At 41.7% G+C, this 13,452-nt stretch overlaps 1 protein-coding gene across 3 annotated transcripts; it reads right to left on the reverse strand.

Moving 5' to 3' along the window:
* Nucleotides 1-402: 402 nt before the first annotated feature.
* LOC100221772 (serotransferrin-2) lies at nucleotides 403-13,402 on the reverse strand. Of its 3 annotated transcripts, none has more exons than XM_030285784.4 (18): nucleotides 13,284-13,318; nucleotides 10,030-10,165; nucleotides 8,389-8,552; nucleotides 7,918-8,017; nucleotides 7,344-7,520; nucleotides 6,996-7,158; nucleotides 6,825-6,889; nucleotides 6,013-6,170; nucleotides 5,345-5,531; nucleotides 5,041-5,189; nucleotides 4,740-4,830; nucleotides 4,379-4,447; nucleotides 3,976-4,158; nucleotides 3,540-3,696; nucleotides 2,776-2,858; nucleotides 1,791-1,975; nucleotides 1,299-1,485; nucleotides 403-1,007 (listed from the first exon to the last, which is right to left on the reverse strand). In XM_030285784.4, exons 2-18 carry the CDS (start codon nucleotides 10,082-10,084, stop codon nucleotides 958-960), a joined length of 2,223 nt encoding a protein of 740 aa, XP_030141644.4. In that variant the 5' UTR covers nucleotides 10,085-10,165; nucleotides 13,284-13,318; the 3' UTR covers nucleotides 403-957. The 3 variants fall into 3 exon arrangements, with proteins under 3 accessions (XP_030141644.4, XP_030141646.4, XP_072792240.1); XM_030285786.4 differs by lacking the exon at nucleotides 13,284-13,318 and adding an exon at nucleotides 12,986-13,062 and having other exon boundaries at nucleotides 812-1,007; XM_072936139.1 differs by lacking the exon at nucleotides 403-1,007 and having other exon boundaries at nucleotides 1,350-1,485; nucleotides 1,782-1,975; nucleotides 13,284-13,402.
* Nucleotides 13,403-13,452: the final 50 nt, after the last annotated feature.

Genomic DNA, 13,452 nt, shown 5'->3' on the forward strand with positions numbered 1-13,452 from the left:
CTCAGAACTGTCTTCTCCCGAGTGCAGTGTCACACGGGCCCCACAGATGGCAGGGAAGCTCTAGGAAAGAAAGGCAGGAACACCTGAGAGGCCTAAAGAAGCATCCTGCTCTTTCCCTGCTCCTTCAGGGCTGCAGCTTGCTGGCTGCAAATGCATCTGAGGATTTGGCTCTGTAACCATACTGGAACAAGACAGGAAAGTGATGATGAACAGATGATTTCTGTTCAAAAGGCTTCAGATCATGTTCAGGCAGTTTCTGCTTGTAAAACTTTTGGTGTTTAATTGATAGATAGTATTTTGACATTTCAGAGAATCTTAAATTCAAAGCATCAATATAAAGTAATGGTTGGAGGTCTTGACAAAGGAATATCCACTGCTGCAAGCATCCAGCTGTGCTGGCTATTAAATGTGTAATACATTTATTGTGAGAAAAAAAATGTTTTGATTTACTAGTAAAAAACAATTGGTTAAAGAAGAAATATAGATGCGCATTCAGCAGGGGCTATTGAGCTGCAACCAAAATCACAGATACAGAAGACAATGTTGCAACTACCAAAATGTCAGTTGATTGGGCTTTTTGCATGGAAACTATTTATAAGATAAACAAGGCAAAATGCTACCAACTAACCTGTACTACTCATACCAAGTCTGTATTTCAGTCCATGGTACTGGCCCTGCTCTTTCCACAATGCTGATCCTAGTTCTCTGCTGTTGGTTGTGCTGTTCCCCATGCTGCCATGCTCCAAAAAAGAAAGGGATGATATATGAGTAGTATTACATCATCATAAACATAAAATCTGATGAAAAAAAAAAAAAAAGACAAGGAGGTGTTCAGCACACATCTCTGGAGATGATTGTTTCTTGCTAATTGCTTTGGATTGGTTGGACTTGCACATTTTCCTTGTTCTTGGCAGCAATGCTGATGGTACATGCCCTGCAAAGCCTCTGTATGAGCTGTCAGTTGGATGAGGAGGCACAGATATCCTGTTTGCAGAAGTCCAAGATGCCTACAAACCAGTAAGAAAGTATACACTGAGAGATGCTATCAGCTTCAAAAGTAGTAAGTTCTTCAGATGCTGTTGATTAAAACAGCAGAATAGAGGTGAAATTCCCCTTTTGAATTGCAGTTACCAACTTAGTCTCGCAGAAGCCTAACACAGGACTCCTTAGAAATTTGTAATGAACAGTTTCAGGTAGAACATACTTCTCCATGCAGTCTAAACAAAAGGGTCAGAGTTGTGCACAGAAGGCTGCCTGCTGCATTTCTCTCTAACTCTGAATTAAGAACTTGACTTTACCTGCAGGTGTGCAATTAAACACTGATTCTGCCAGCTGAATGAAAGAGTCTCCAAGGATCTTCTGATAGCTCAGATGACTTGCATGAACAAGGTACTGAGTGGTGTCTTTAAAAAGCAGATCACTTTCACCATACTTCCAGGACTGAAAGAGCTGGAATTCAGAATCCAATTTGCTTCCCAGAGATTCCTGAACAGAAAAGGAACAAAAGTTTCACAGCTTGGCTTATTAATAGTACTTATTAGTACAAAAAGATGCACTTTTGCAGTGCCTTGTTTCTCAGCAAAATTGTGGCCTCTGTGGAATGGGAACTGGTGCCAAAATGCCCCTTAAAAGTATCCAAATAACTAGTTTCTCAATCTCCTGTGTACATTTTTTCTTTTGTATTGGATCTGAGAGCACTAGTATATAAAGCTTTTCATCTTGAAAGGGTTTTCAGCAGTTGTACATAACAAATGGTAACATGCCAAGCTTTTCCCTGTTACCTGTCACACCTGAGATTTCAGTAGGAAGTCAGAGATTTTAGTGACAGTGACTGGGCGAGTCATGACAGTGCTGGGGGGAATGGGGCCAAGGTTACAGCCTGCCCATTCCGTGACTGCGGCGCGTGTTCCGTCCGGACACAAGAGTTCAAAGTCAAGGGGGGTATAACCTTTTGCCCAACCAGAGCTGCCCAGATCTGAAAAGAAAATGAAGTGAAAGGTAATCCTTTTGAAAAATTAAAGCAGAAGAGAGAGTGAATCTCAAATAAAATGTTAAAACTTGAGAAGGAGAAGTTTAGTCAATGTGTTCAAAACAAACACAGCATGCTATGTGTCATTTCTTAGGAATGCGTAAGGACCAGGGTAGTGTCTTCACTGAGGTCAGTGAACTTAAGCTGCACCTATCAACTAAACCAGAATAATATCAAGCATATGAACAGCATATCATGTCTCATCTGCATCTGTAACCAGATTCCTTTCTGGAAACAAAGCAATTGGGCCTGCATGCCCAAACTGCTAATTGCTGCAGGAAGGCCTGTGGGTTTCCAGCCCCTTATACCTTCATTAGATATTAGAGAGATTCTTCTCTTAGAAAAGTCTCTTCTCTTACTGAAATTGCCTAAAATAGAATTTTATTTTGCTTCAATGAGGGTTCCTTTTCTCTTTGACTCTAAGAAAAATATATTTTGGTTTGCCTTTTAAAGCTTTGAAATTTAAAGCTTCCAGAAATTTAGTGCAGTCTCCAAGGATGATTTTCCCAATACATATCTTTGCACTGGGTGATTCTTCTTCTTTCTTCCCCTACGGTATCTGAATGTTGAGCTTTACTGGAACGCCTACATGCAGAAAATTTCTAGCAATCTTCCATTTACAAACACGGCTTCATGAACCTAGATTAAACCTGTAAAGGCTGATCCTCACAAGTGATGGTTGCTTTGTGGGAAGTAACTGACATTAATTAACATTCTCAAAGGAAAAGACAGTATCTGCATCTCACCCTCTATGTTCTGGAGCAGGTTTGAGTGTTCCAGGAAAGCTACATCTCCAAAGCTTCTTCCACTAGGATTGCCAACTAGGCACCTAGTGCAAGGAAAAAAAAAAGTGATCAAAGACAGCACTACATGGTGGCTGACATTGGGACAGTCATCTGAAGCTAAAACAGGAGTAGCTGGAAGTATCCCTCTCATCTCTAATCCCTTGGCATATGTTGGTAATCTCAGCGTAGAGATTTGCTAGAACAATCTTTTTCATTCCTTACAGCAGCTCCCAAGTCAAAGCTGCTGCACAATGTGCACCTTCACCCATGCCTAGGCAGGAATGAGAATGGAATTCAACTAAATGCATTGTGTATATTTCATAAGAGTGCGTTCATAAAAGTTTCACCTTTAATAGTCTTCCCTGCCTCTGTCTTCAACTATTTTTTTATCTCCTCTCTATTTACTTATCTCCTGTATGCTACACTGCTTCTTACCAGAGCACCTCTGCTTTCTGGTCTTCTTTCATCCCTTTAATGAGTCAGTACCAATGCTCTAAGTCCTACATATCTGGAAGCATTGCCTTGCTCTGGAAATGGTTTAATTTTAAACCATCAGTCAGCTGAACATCCCATAGCAACTGCAACCAAAATAAAATACACACTAACAAAAGTTTATACAGCCAGATGCTTAACAAATAGGGGAAAAAGGCCTTCAAAAAACTCATCAAAATAATAAGGCAATTCTGGCTGTTGTTCTGCATTGCTGACTCTCACAAAAAACTCACCTGAGTGCTCCCATATTGCCATAGTAACGTTCATTGTGACTTGCAGCGCATCTGCTGGACACTCGAGCTCCTTCCACCTCACCATCTCCAATGCACACCTTGCACAGGTTTCCATCTGCTCCTGGCATGCAGCCCTTCCAAAAGTAATTCTGATAAGCTGAGTAAAGAAAACTGAGATGAGATTAAGGCAAGGTGCCCCCAAGCCTCTTCATATATGGGAAAAGACAGGAAAGGAATTTCATCCTAACAACTAGCAAGAAGAGGACTAAATAGTGTGACACATAGTCAAATATGAGGAAAAGCTGCTTCAACACCCTCTGAAACTGTAGTCATTAGTTGTTGGTTGGATCCTCATGGCCCCTTTTCTAGTTTACTCACAAATTTAAGCTTCAGATTTTCATGGTCTAGTTAAGAGAGAAGCCAGAGCAGCCCTTACCAGAGGCAATATCACAGTTCTCAGTATCATTCTGCCAAGCTCCCACTGTGTGTCTGGACAGAAGTAACCATCCTCCAGGACTGTACAGGTGACTGTGGCAGGATCGCCTTCCCCTAAGGTTATGGATGTGAATCTGTTTGGCACTTTTCTTAGCTAGAGCAACAGCATAAACCGGTGGTAGTGCTGTGAAATAATGACAACAACCAGTTATACCAAGGCAATTAAGTATCCAGAAGGGTACAGCCCCCCTTCCCTCCCTCATCTTGTCACAGTATTTTCAGTTACAGTACAGGAACTTAACACTCTCTGATTAGACACAAAGTTCTTGTCCTTGCACAGAAAATTTTATTCTAAACCAACATGCAAATACATTCCTGCATAAACACTAGAAAGTTTCTGTTACCTTTGTGCTGAAGATGAATTAGTTTCCCTGTTTTCTCCATGGCCTCAGCTGCTGGAGCACAATCTCCCCCTGGAAGGAAAGATAAACATTAAGGATCTTGCCACTGCTGTCATCCCTTTTACATGGCAGCATTCCTTCAAAACCCTTGTAATCCTTTTCAGCCTTGTCAGCACCTTTGTCCCTTTAACAGAAGGGATAAAATAAACAGACCAAACAGTGGAACAGCTGGGAAGAGTATTTGGACATTTACAGTGACTCCTGCGTCCATCACAAAACATCACAAACTGTGGAAATTTAACTATATTCTTAACAGCACTTTTTTGATTCCCTCTCTTCTTGATAAGGTCACATGAGAACTCACCATAGCATTCTGCAGCTACAGGCACCAGTCCACATCTCCCTGCAATGTACACATGTGTTGCGTCCAGGGTGACTGCATCAGCCTCACTACTCTGCCAACAGCATTAGAGAAAATAACAAAACCAGGATTTGCATGAATTGAGTATCCAAGCAGCAGGACTTCTCCACTGGCTGGAAATTCCCCTGTATAAATTCCCTCTCATTCCCACTTATTCCTCAAGCTAGCTTTCCTCTCTTTAGTTCAGACAAGACATACACATACCCTGTGCAGTCTTATACCCTGAGCAGAAGGAGTCTCCTACCTTGATCATTTCAATGCATTTGGTCATGGAAGTGGCTTGGACACAGACTAATGGGTCAGATCTGATGTTCAGTGCCCACTCCTCACATTTGCGAAGCTCAGCATCACTGATGCAGCACCAGCGCACAACGCTGTTGTCCAAAGAGCTCCCTGAAATGGAAGTAGATCATGTCACCAGTGCACCAGTCTGTGATATGTTAAGGGGATTTTCAGGTAAATGCATTTGTGTCTGCAGGGAGGAATAATATGGAAGGAGAACTTTCTCTTCCCTTTCCTTAGCTACAGTCCTCTGGAATGGTTCTCACCTTCATGGCCGAGTCCCTTAAGGAGAGCTACATAATCCAGACCAAGGACATAGGCAATCTCCAGCTGCTCCTCAAGAAGCTGCAGGTGCTGAGTGGCATCTCGGAACAGCAGGTTCTTTCCCCCAAACGGTGCTGAACTGAAGAGTTCAAATCTGGCTCTTTCCTTTCCTTTATGCCCAAAGAGGCGCTGGGACAAGAACAACACTTTTAAATGGCAACAAATCTGCTCATTCTTCCAGCAACAGGCAGCCTCAGCCTTCCCTGCCTTTGTATTAGTGGTCAAGATATCAAATACTATTTATAAATTGCGAAAAAAAAGATGAAGAAAAGTGAGCCCTGCCTGAACCTATGAGTCTCCCTTAGCTACATAAAAATTGATTCAAGTTCCATGGCAGGATAAACATCATTAGCCATTTTCCAGTTTGTGTGTTATGGCATCTTCCCCTTTTTTACTGATTATTCTCAGCCTCCTACAGAAGAACACTTTAGAAAAAAGCAAAACCGTACACAAGCCAATGCAAGATCCTTCCCCAGAACAAACAATCTTTAGCACTTTATTCACACTAACTATAAAATTCTCAAGAAAAAAGGCAACCTGGGTCATGATTGCCACACAAAGATGGAAGAAAAAACTGTCTGGAGATAGACAGCTTATAATATTCACTCACTTGGATCATGCTAAGAAATTTGTTGGTGATCTTCTGGAAGTTGTTGCGGGTGACGATACCACGACCGGGCCCCTTGCCCAGGTTACAGGTGCTGTATTCAGTCAGCTCAGCTGTGGACCCATCAGGACATAAGAGTTCATATTCCTGTTGTTCTGACTCTGAAACAAGGAGACACTCGTGAATCTGTGACCAGAGCCATGACTTTGCAGCAGGCACAGAGATGGAAAACGTTTCTCAGTGCAGGTTGCTAAAGGTTATGCAGGCAGCATGGTGTGTACCAAGCACACTTGGGAAAGTTGTCTTTGGTAAGTACTTCTTATAGCAAAGAGAGGGACCTCAGCCAGAGCTGCTCCAAAATACTCTTTAAGCTGTACTGCTGTAAATACATTTATTTAAAATACTTACCTGCAAATATTACTGCTAACCACCTTTGGTACAGAGTTCAACTGAGTTTAAAAGTACAAGACAGGTGTACAGGAACTTCACAGTTATGCAGCTCAAGACACTGAATTTTAAAAGGAATCTTGTAACTTGGGCAAAGCAAATACTGACAGCTGTGTGTCAGAGACACATCTAATGAAATCACCTGTCCGCTCCCATTTTAAGAATCTCCTATGAGCAATCATTGCTCACTCACACTTTCTTGCTCTGTTTCTTTCTGAGTTGTGTGAAGAGCCAAGAAATACCCCTGAACTGCTTGCAGGGATTGAATTTTCCCTGAAAAAAGCCAAAAATATAGGCATATCCCTCAAACACCTGCACAGGAAAGAGCACAGCCAGAGATTAAAAGAAAACTGCATTTTTAAGATTACCTGTGGCACTCATAATTCTTAGATGATCTAAAAAGGCAACATCTGCCACTCCATCCTTCAAGCACCTGCAGGAAGACAAATGCCATCCTATTAACATTTCACCTGGCTTTCCTACCTTAAAAGTTCTTTTTCCCCCAAAAGTGAATTCAGGCCCAGCGTCCCAAAGCTCACCTGAAGGCTCCCTCAGAGTCATAGAAGGGTTCATTACTGCTTGTCTCACAGAAGTGGTTCCTGTCTCGGACATAGGACTTTTGTCCTTGGCAGAGAGCACACAACTGGGGAGCAGCAACACCAACTCCAGGGATGCAACTTGCATTGAAATACTCACTAATTGCTGCAGGTGTAGGGGAACAAAACCAAAACAAAACAAAAAGAAAGAAAAATGTCAAATGGGAAAAAAAATCAGAAGAGGAAAAGGGGCCAAACATGTCATGGCCATAATTAGTTCATCCTACATCTGTTGGCATTTCAGTTACATTTGCTGTGGTCAGAGGTAGCCCCATGGCTCCTATCACCTACCTTGGCTCAGAGGTTGGGCCTCATCCCAGGAAAGAGAATTTCTTGCAAGGAGAAAGCCAAGTGGAATATTCCAGCCCGATGTCCACCTGGCTCCATTGTGACAGCTTCGCACACCTCGTAGACTCTGGATATCCAGAGTTCCTCGTTTGGCAATGGCCACAGCAAACACACAATTTCCTGCAATAGCACAAAATGTAGAACGGGGGAAGAAATTCAATTCTGCAGCTTCCATCCCTGAAGAGGAGCTGAACTACTTCAGTGAACATGGCTAAAAAAAAAATTATCTTAGGCCTATTCAATGTAGGTGCTAGGAATTTAACCATACACTGACTACATGGCACCCTGTCAAACAAACAATGCAAGTTTGTCAGTACCACAGGCAGAAAGGCTACTGGGTACAAAGTACCACTGGTATTTTGTTCATCATCATTAAGTATTTTAGAAACAATTATTAGCCACCCCCATATTCCTACAAAGCTAATAAAAAACATAGTGACTTTTTTTTTCAGGAAATCTAGAGCCATTTCTTAGCCAAATCAGAAGTACAGTTTATTCTTCAGCTTTACCAGCCTACCTTGATCATAGATCTCTTTTGCCACCACTGTCAAACCGTACAGCTTTACAGCAGAGTAAACATCTCCAGCATCCAAGGAGGCAGCATCTGCTTTATTTGCCTTTAAATTAACAGAAAAACCATCAAAACAAGTGTGTTTACAAGGAAACAAACAGAAGTTTCAAGACCACAGTTTCTGCTTGAACAAATTTTAATTTAGTAGTTTATTTTTGTCTATTTATTTCCAAGCAGCTTTCTCTATTTATTGGAGATTGCAAAGACATTCTCTGGGGTAAAACAGTATATCTGGTAGAGTGCTCACAGGATTTAAATCTTGCCTCTCAAGTGATGTGTCATGTAAGCACATATGCTGTCATATAAGCAGTTCAATCATTTCAGGATCATTTTATTTTCCCATAGTTTCTGTTTACCTGTTACTTTTCCAAGAAGATTTGGATACAAAATCAGTTTTTAAAGTCTCTGTGAACTCACCCTGATTTTATCAATGCAGTCATATGTATTGTGGGCTCTGATGCAAGAAATCCTAGTAAAGGAACTGGCAGTAGTGAGGGGCAGCACAGCTGTAAGTGCTTTGGAAAGCTCAGCACACTTTCTTTGTTCCAGGTCAGAAAGGGTGCACCATCGGAATTTCTTTCCTGTAGGGTCAAAAAAGAAGTCAAGATTTGTAGGATTTCATCAAAAACCCTCAGATTAACACCTTATGGAAGAGAGGGGTTATTCTATTTTATTTAACTTCCCAATATCTTTATTGTCCTCACTCACACTCACATACCCACACACTTAGAGGCACCCAAGAGATGTGCCCACGTGTGACCAAGGTCACTTTTGCCTAACATGAAGATAATGTTTGATGCTGAATTTTTAATATATCTCTTTGCTTCCTTTTGACTGAAAGCAACCAAATAGTTTTAGGCAGATTTCTCAAGAATCAGCAATTATTACGGCAAAATCTTTCACCACAGAATCTTCCTTGCTTCAACCTTAGTGAATTTTAGGTAAGACTGCCACCCAAAATTAGGAGAAACCAAAGGTAAGGATGTATTTATGGCTACGGCCTGTTTTCCTGTTGGGACAGCAAGAGAAGGAATGACACAATGTAGGGTAACCATCAGTGCAGATTTTCCCCTAACAAGTCAACTGGGATGTGACTCTATTAGAGCACAGACCTTCCAGCCTTGATGTGAACATGCATTCCCTGGGGTTTATCATTTTTACTGCTGTCCTTGGCTGTCAATACAGGCCATGCTTTTAATCTCTGCTCTGCTGCTTCCTCTGGTGCTTTCACATACCGAAATGATACATTTAATGGTGGAGGTGAAGGTGAAACTTCCTTTTTCAGAAAGACTTGGAGGTTCAGTGGGTTTAAACCAATGATAAAGCTACATCTTAAAGGAATCCAGACATGCCAACAAAATTTCCTCTTTTGCTTTAGGCTGCAATTATGCCATCTTGTATTATTCCTCTGAAATATATTCTACTCTGAACTATATCATCATATGTATCTCCAAGAAGACACTAGACACTTAAAGAGGGGGGAAAAGTGATTGTTGTACACAAAAATAGCATGCAGTTATGTAACTCGAGAGAATCTTAAGCCATTTAATGAAAACCAGGACTGAACACACAGAAAATGCCACAACATCTCTACCATTGTCATTTCCAGATGTTTCAGCATTTGACTCTCTGGAGAACTATTAATACTAGCAATATGTACAATCAAATCATTGAAGTTTTTATTTCTTTGAGCATAGCATTAGACATTAGTGCTCCACTTGTTTTGGTGTTAATGCAGCACAATTCCAAGAACTTGTAGTGGTTTTAGAGCTGAGCAGCTTTAGGGCCACTGTTTCATTCTGACACCGCTAACGAGTACGCAGATCTCAACTATTCAAAGGAAACAAACCCTCACTGAATTACTAAGGAAGTTGTGTATCAAGCTGCTTCAAAACTAAAAGGTCACCATCTGCCAATGATCAAACAGAAAAAATACAGGCACAGTTTAACTGCAACTTCTTTCTTTGCACAAATGAAAACAAAACCAAAACATCTATTAGTTTGAACATCACCCACCCAGAGGCAACCCTTCTCTCTCCCTCTCTGCATCAGCCTTACCTGAAGCCAGCAAAGACAAGGTGATTAGGACAATTAAAATCACTGTCTTCATCATTGCAGCAGTTCAGCAAGGATCTTCTCTCTACCCTGACTCTGCCTTCTCATACCAGGAATTCCACAGCGATGACCAAAGCTTCTGGAAGATAACAAGACATCAACGAGGATAAATCAAGATTTAAGGAAACAATCAGAGGATGGTATACCCTTGTATGCAAAGGAGAAACAGACTGTGTCCCTTTCCCACCCGAAGACAGAAAATATCCATGCATTTTCTGCTCTATCCTTATCAGACACAAAGAAATGTAAACCTCTGCTTTAAAAAGAAATAGTACTTCTGTTTCAAAAGACACCCAAATACCTCTGGGAGATGGGCAAGACTTACACCTAACTTACAAAAAAGATACCTAAAGCTAAGTGAATTGTCCAAACTACTGATCATATAGCTCTACAAAATACTGAAGGGTCCTTCTTATCTTTTCACCTGATAATGGCTTATCTACTGAGTAATTTTAAACAAAAAGTAATCCTATGCCTCCCTAAGAATTCAGAACAGAGCTGGGACACTGTTGACTGTCTTGAGTATCTTCATTCCATTCCAGCCCAGCAATCTTATCCAAACTACTTTATTCCCCTATTTTCTAATGCTTAACCTGAAGGATTATTACTTCTTAATTACTCTACAGCAGCTATTAACATCATTAATTCTATAGCAGAGAAAAATTACATATATTTATATATTATATATGAGAGAAAAAATACATTTATTTATGTATTATATATAAGCAGAAGTATCTGATGATATATAAAATACTGCTAATATGGTTCATTCTGACACCACTATATTTATATATTATATATGAGAGAAAAAAATACATTTATTTATGTATTATATATAAGCAGAAGTATCTGATGATATATAAAATACTGCTAATATGGTTTCTTCTTTTCTGTTCAGGAAAGAACTAACTCTTCCAAGAGTTCTGGAGGAATAGAGTCTTTATCCTATTTTCTTTTCCTTCTCCATCTTAGAGATTTCCCTGGTGTTTTGTTCATGTATTTTTGCAGATACATTTACCTGATTTCTTTGGTTGCCTTATGTGCCCTTCCCTAGTGATTCAGTCATCATTCCCCACCTGCTTCTTTCACACTCACGTATTGCACATCTCTTGAGTTTCACAAGTTCCCTCTCTAGATCTGCAACATTTGTTGAGGTGTTGATTCCCACTGATCTGACCACAGAAGGAGTTACAGAGAACCTCAGAATGGTTTGGGTTGGAAGGGACCTTAAAGGTCATCCTGTTCCACCCCCCTGCCAAGGGCAGGGACACCTTCCACTAAATCAGGTTGCTCCAAGCCCCATCCAGCCTGAGGCATTCCTGATTTCTCCCTGCACTACCTGGAACAGAGGCTAGACAGAGTTAAAGGAATAAAGTAGGTATTTATTAAAGGCCTTCAAAGGATACACCTTGGGCAGTGCAAGAGCCCAGCTGTGGCTCTACCAAAGAAAGACCCAAGATGGACAACCAGTCATGAGTTTTCACACTTTTATAAGTTTTGGTCCATTTCCATGTTGGGGTTGATTGCCCAATTACAGCTTCAGGTTATGAAGTCCCATCCTCCCAGACTGGTCTCCTCAATTCACTCTTGTTTGCACTTTTGGGGCCTGAAGCTGCAATGGTGTCCTTGGCTCTTGGGCTGGAAAATTATTGTTTTGGCTAACTAAAATGTGAAGAGAACTTGCTAGCACTTTATATAAAGTTCAGAGTTACACTCTAAGGCAGTATAGAATCTGGAAAATATGAAAGCTAAAACTTAAGGCATCACCTGAACATTCTCAAGCCCAAGATCTCCAGTCTCTCATTTGCTGGAGGAGTGTGGTACTAATCCCCTCTTTGACTTAGCCCAGCTGCACAGGCCTAGCAGAGCTCAGTGCCCTTAGGAATTTTTATCCCTCCCTGAGTGCAGTCTATATAATCTTACCAGATGTTAAAAAACCCATAAATGTAATAACAAGACACATGATAATTAATTTTAAAACAGTTACGTGTCCACATATTTACTTTTAATTCCAAGGAGAAAGATTCAATCAGGACATATTATTTAATCAGTTTAGCCTTGTGACAATTACTTTATGCTATAAACAAGCAAGTTACATTTAACTGCACCTTAACCTCTGAATCATTTCTCAGTCAGATCTGGGGAAACTTGTCTGTCAGTGGGGTGCACTTACACATCAAAGCTAATGGTTCTTGCAAGGCTAACCAAAGCACCTAACAGCATCAAATCCCATCTTCTTTGAGGTTTTACTTCCTGCCAGTCCTACCATTATGTACAGGATATGTAAATCACAACAATTCAGTCAGCTAATAATATTACTGTTTCATGAGGTCTGTATCTGGATTTGCCCTCAAATTTCACATATTTAACAATGAAAGGCTTTCCTGTATGTGTTTAAGATACTTATACAGATACTACTACCTATGGTGATGTGAAAAAAAGGCAGAGTCACATGAAGGTGTTGTAGACTTCATTTAGGCCTGGTCAGGAAAATAAACAAACATAAATCAGGAATTTATATTAAATTAATCAGCTTGCCTGAGGACTATGTGTTAAAGCATTAAGGATGTGGAAACACAGTCAGGACTCTTGAATTCTTTCCCTAGTGATTCACCACATGAAACTGCCACAGTCAGAGAAAGGGAATTAGCTACTTCCCAGCAGTGTAGCATTTATTCATCTAGGGATGCATCTAAGAGAGTGGAAAACCAAATAACCTCTATAAAATTCACTCTGGGCAGCCAGGCAAAATCCAGGCAAAGGACGGCAGAGGAGGAATAGGTGTTACTGCAGTACCCCACCAGACACCTCACTTGGAGGAACAGCATCGTGTCCACCCCATGTCGCGTGTCCTCCCCCTAGAATCCCTGCCTTAATATTCCTGGGGGAAATAACTTACCTGTCTGTCAATCGCAGCGCTGAAAAGCAGCTGAGCCCCACCCGCCTCATCCTGAACTCCCAGCAGCAGCGCCCTCCTCCCGCTGGGCACAGCCCGCAGCTCCATCCCCACAGCACAAACCCTCAGGAACCACCGCTCTGTCCCCACTCTACTTCCCCTGCAAAATGTCCCCACATCCCGCTGCCTCAGGGTCGGCCCTATCCCCATTACACATCGCCTCAGTGACGGCCCTTTTTTCCCCCGCACAAACAGCCCTCTCCTCACAGATCAAACCCCGCTTTGAAGAACAGCCTCGCACCCGCATCCCCACTCCGGGTCTCCCCTCAGGAATGAACCGCTCCCTACAGGGCGAATTCCCTCAGGAATAATTCCCCCTCACACCCGCCGCTGCCCTCACGGGCGGGCCCGCCCCTGGCCCCGCCCCCCGCGCTGTTCCCGCCCCTGGCCCCGCCCCCCGCGCTGTTCCC

Source organism: Taeniopygia guttata, chromosome 15, assembly GCF_048771995.1.
Source record: "Taeniopygia guttata chromosome 15, bTaeGut7.mat, whole genome shotgun sequence".
Taxonomy (NCBI): domain Eukaryota; kingdom Metazoa; phylum Chordata; class Aves; order Passeriformes; family Estrildidae; genus Taeniopygia; species Taeniopygia guttata.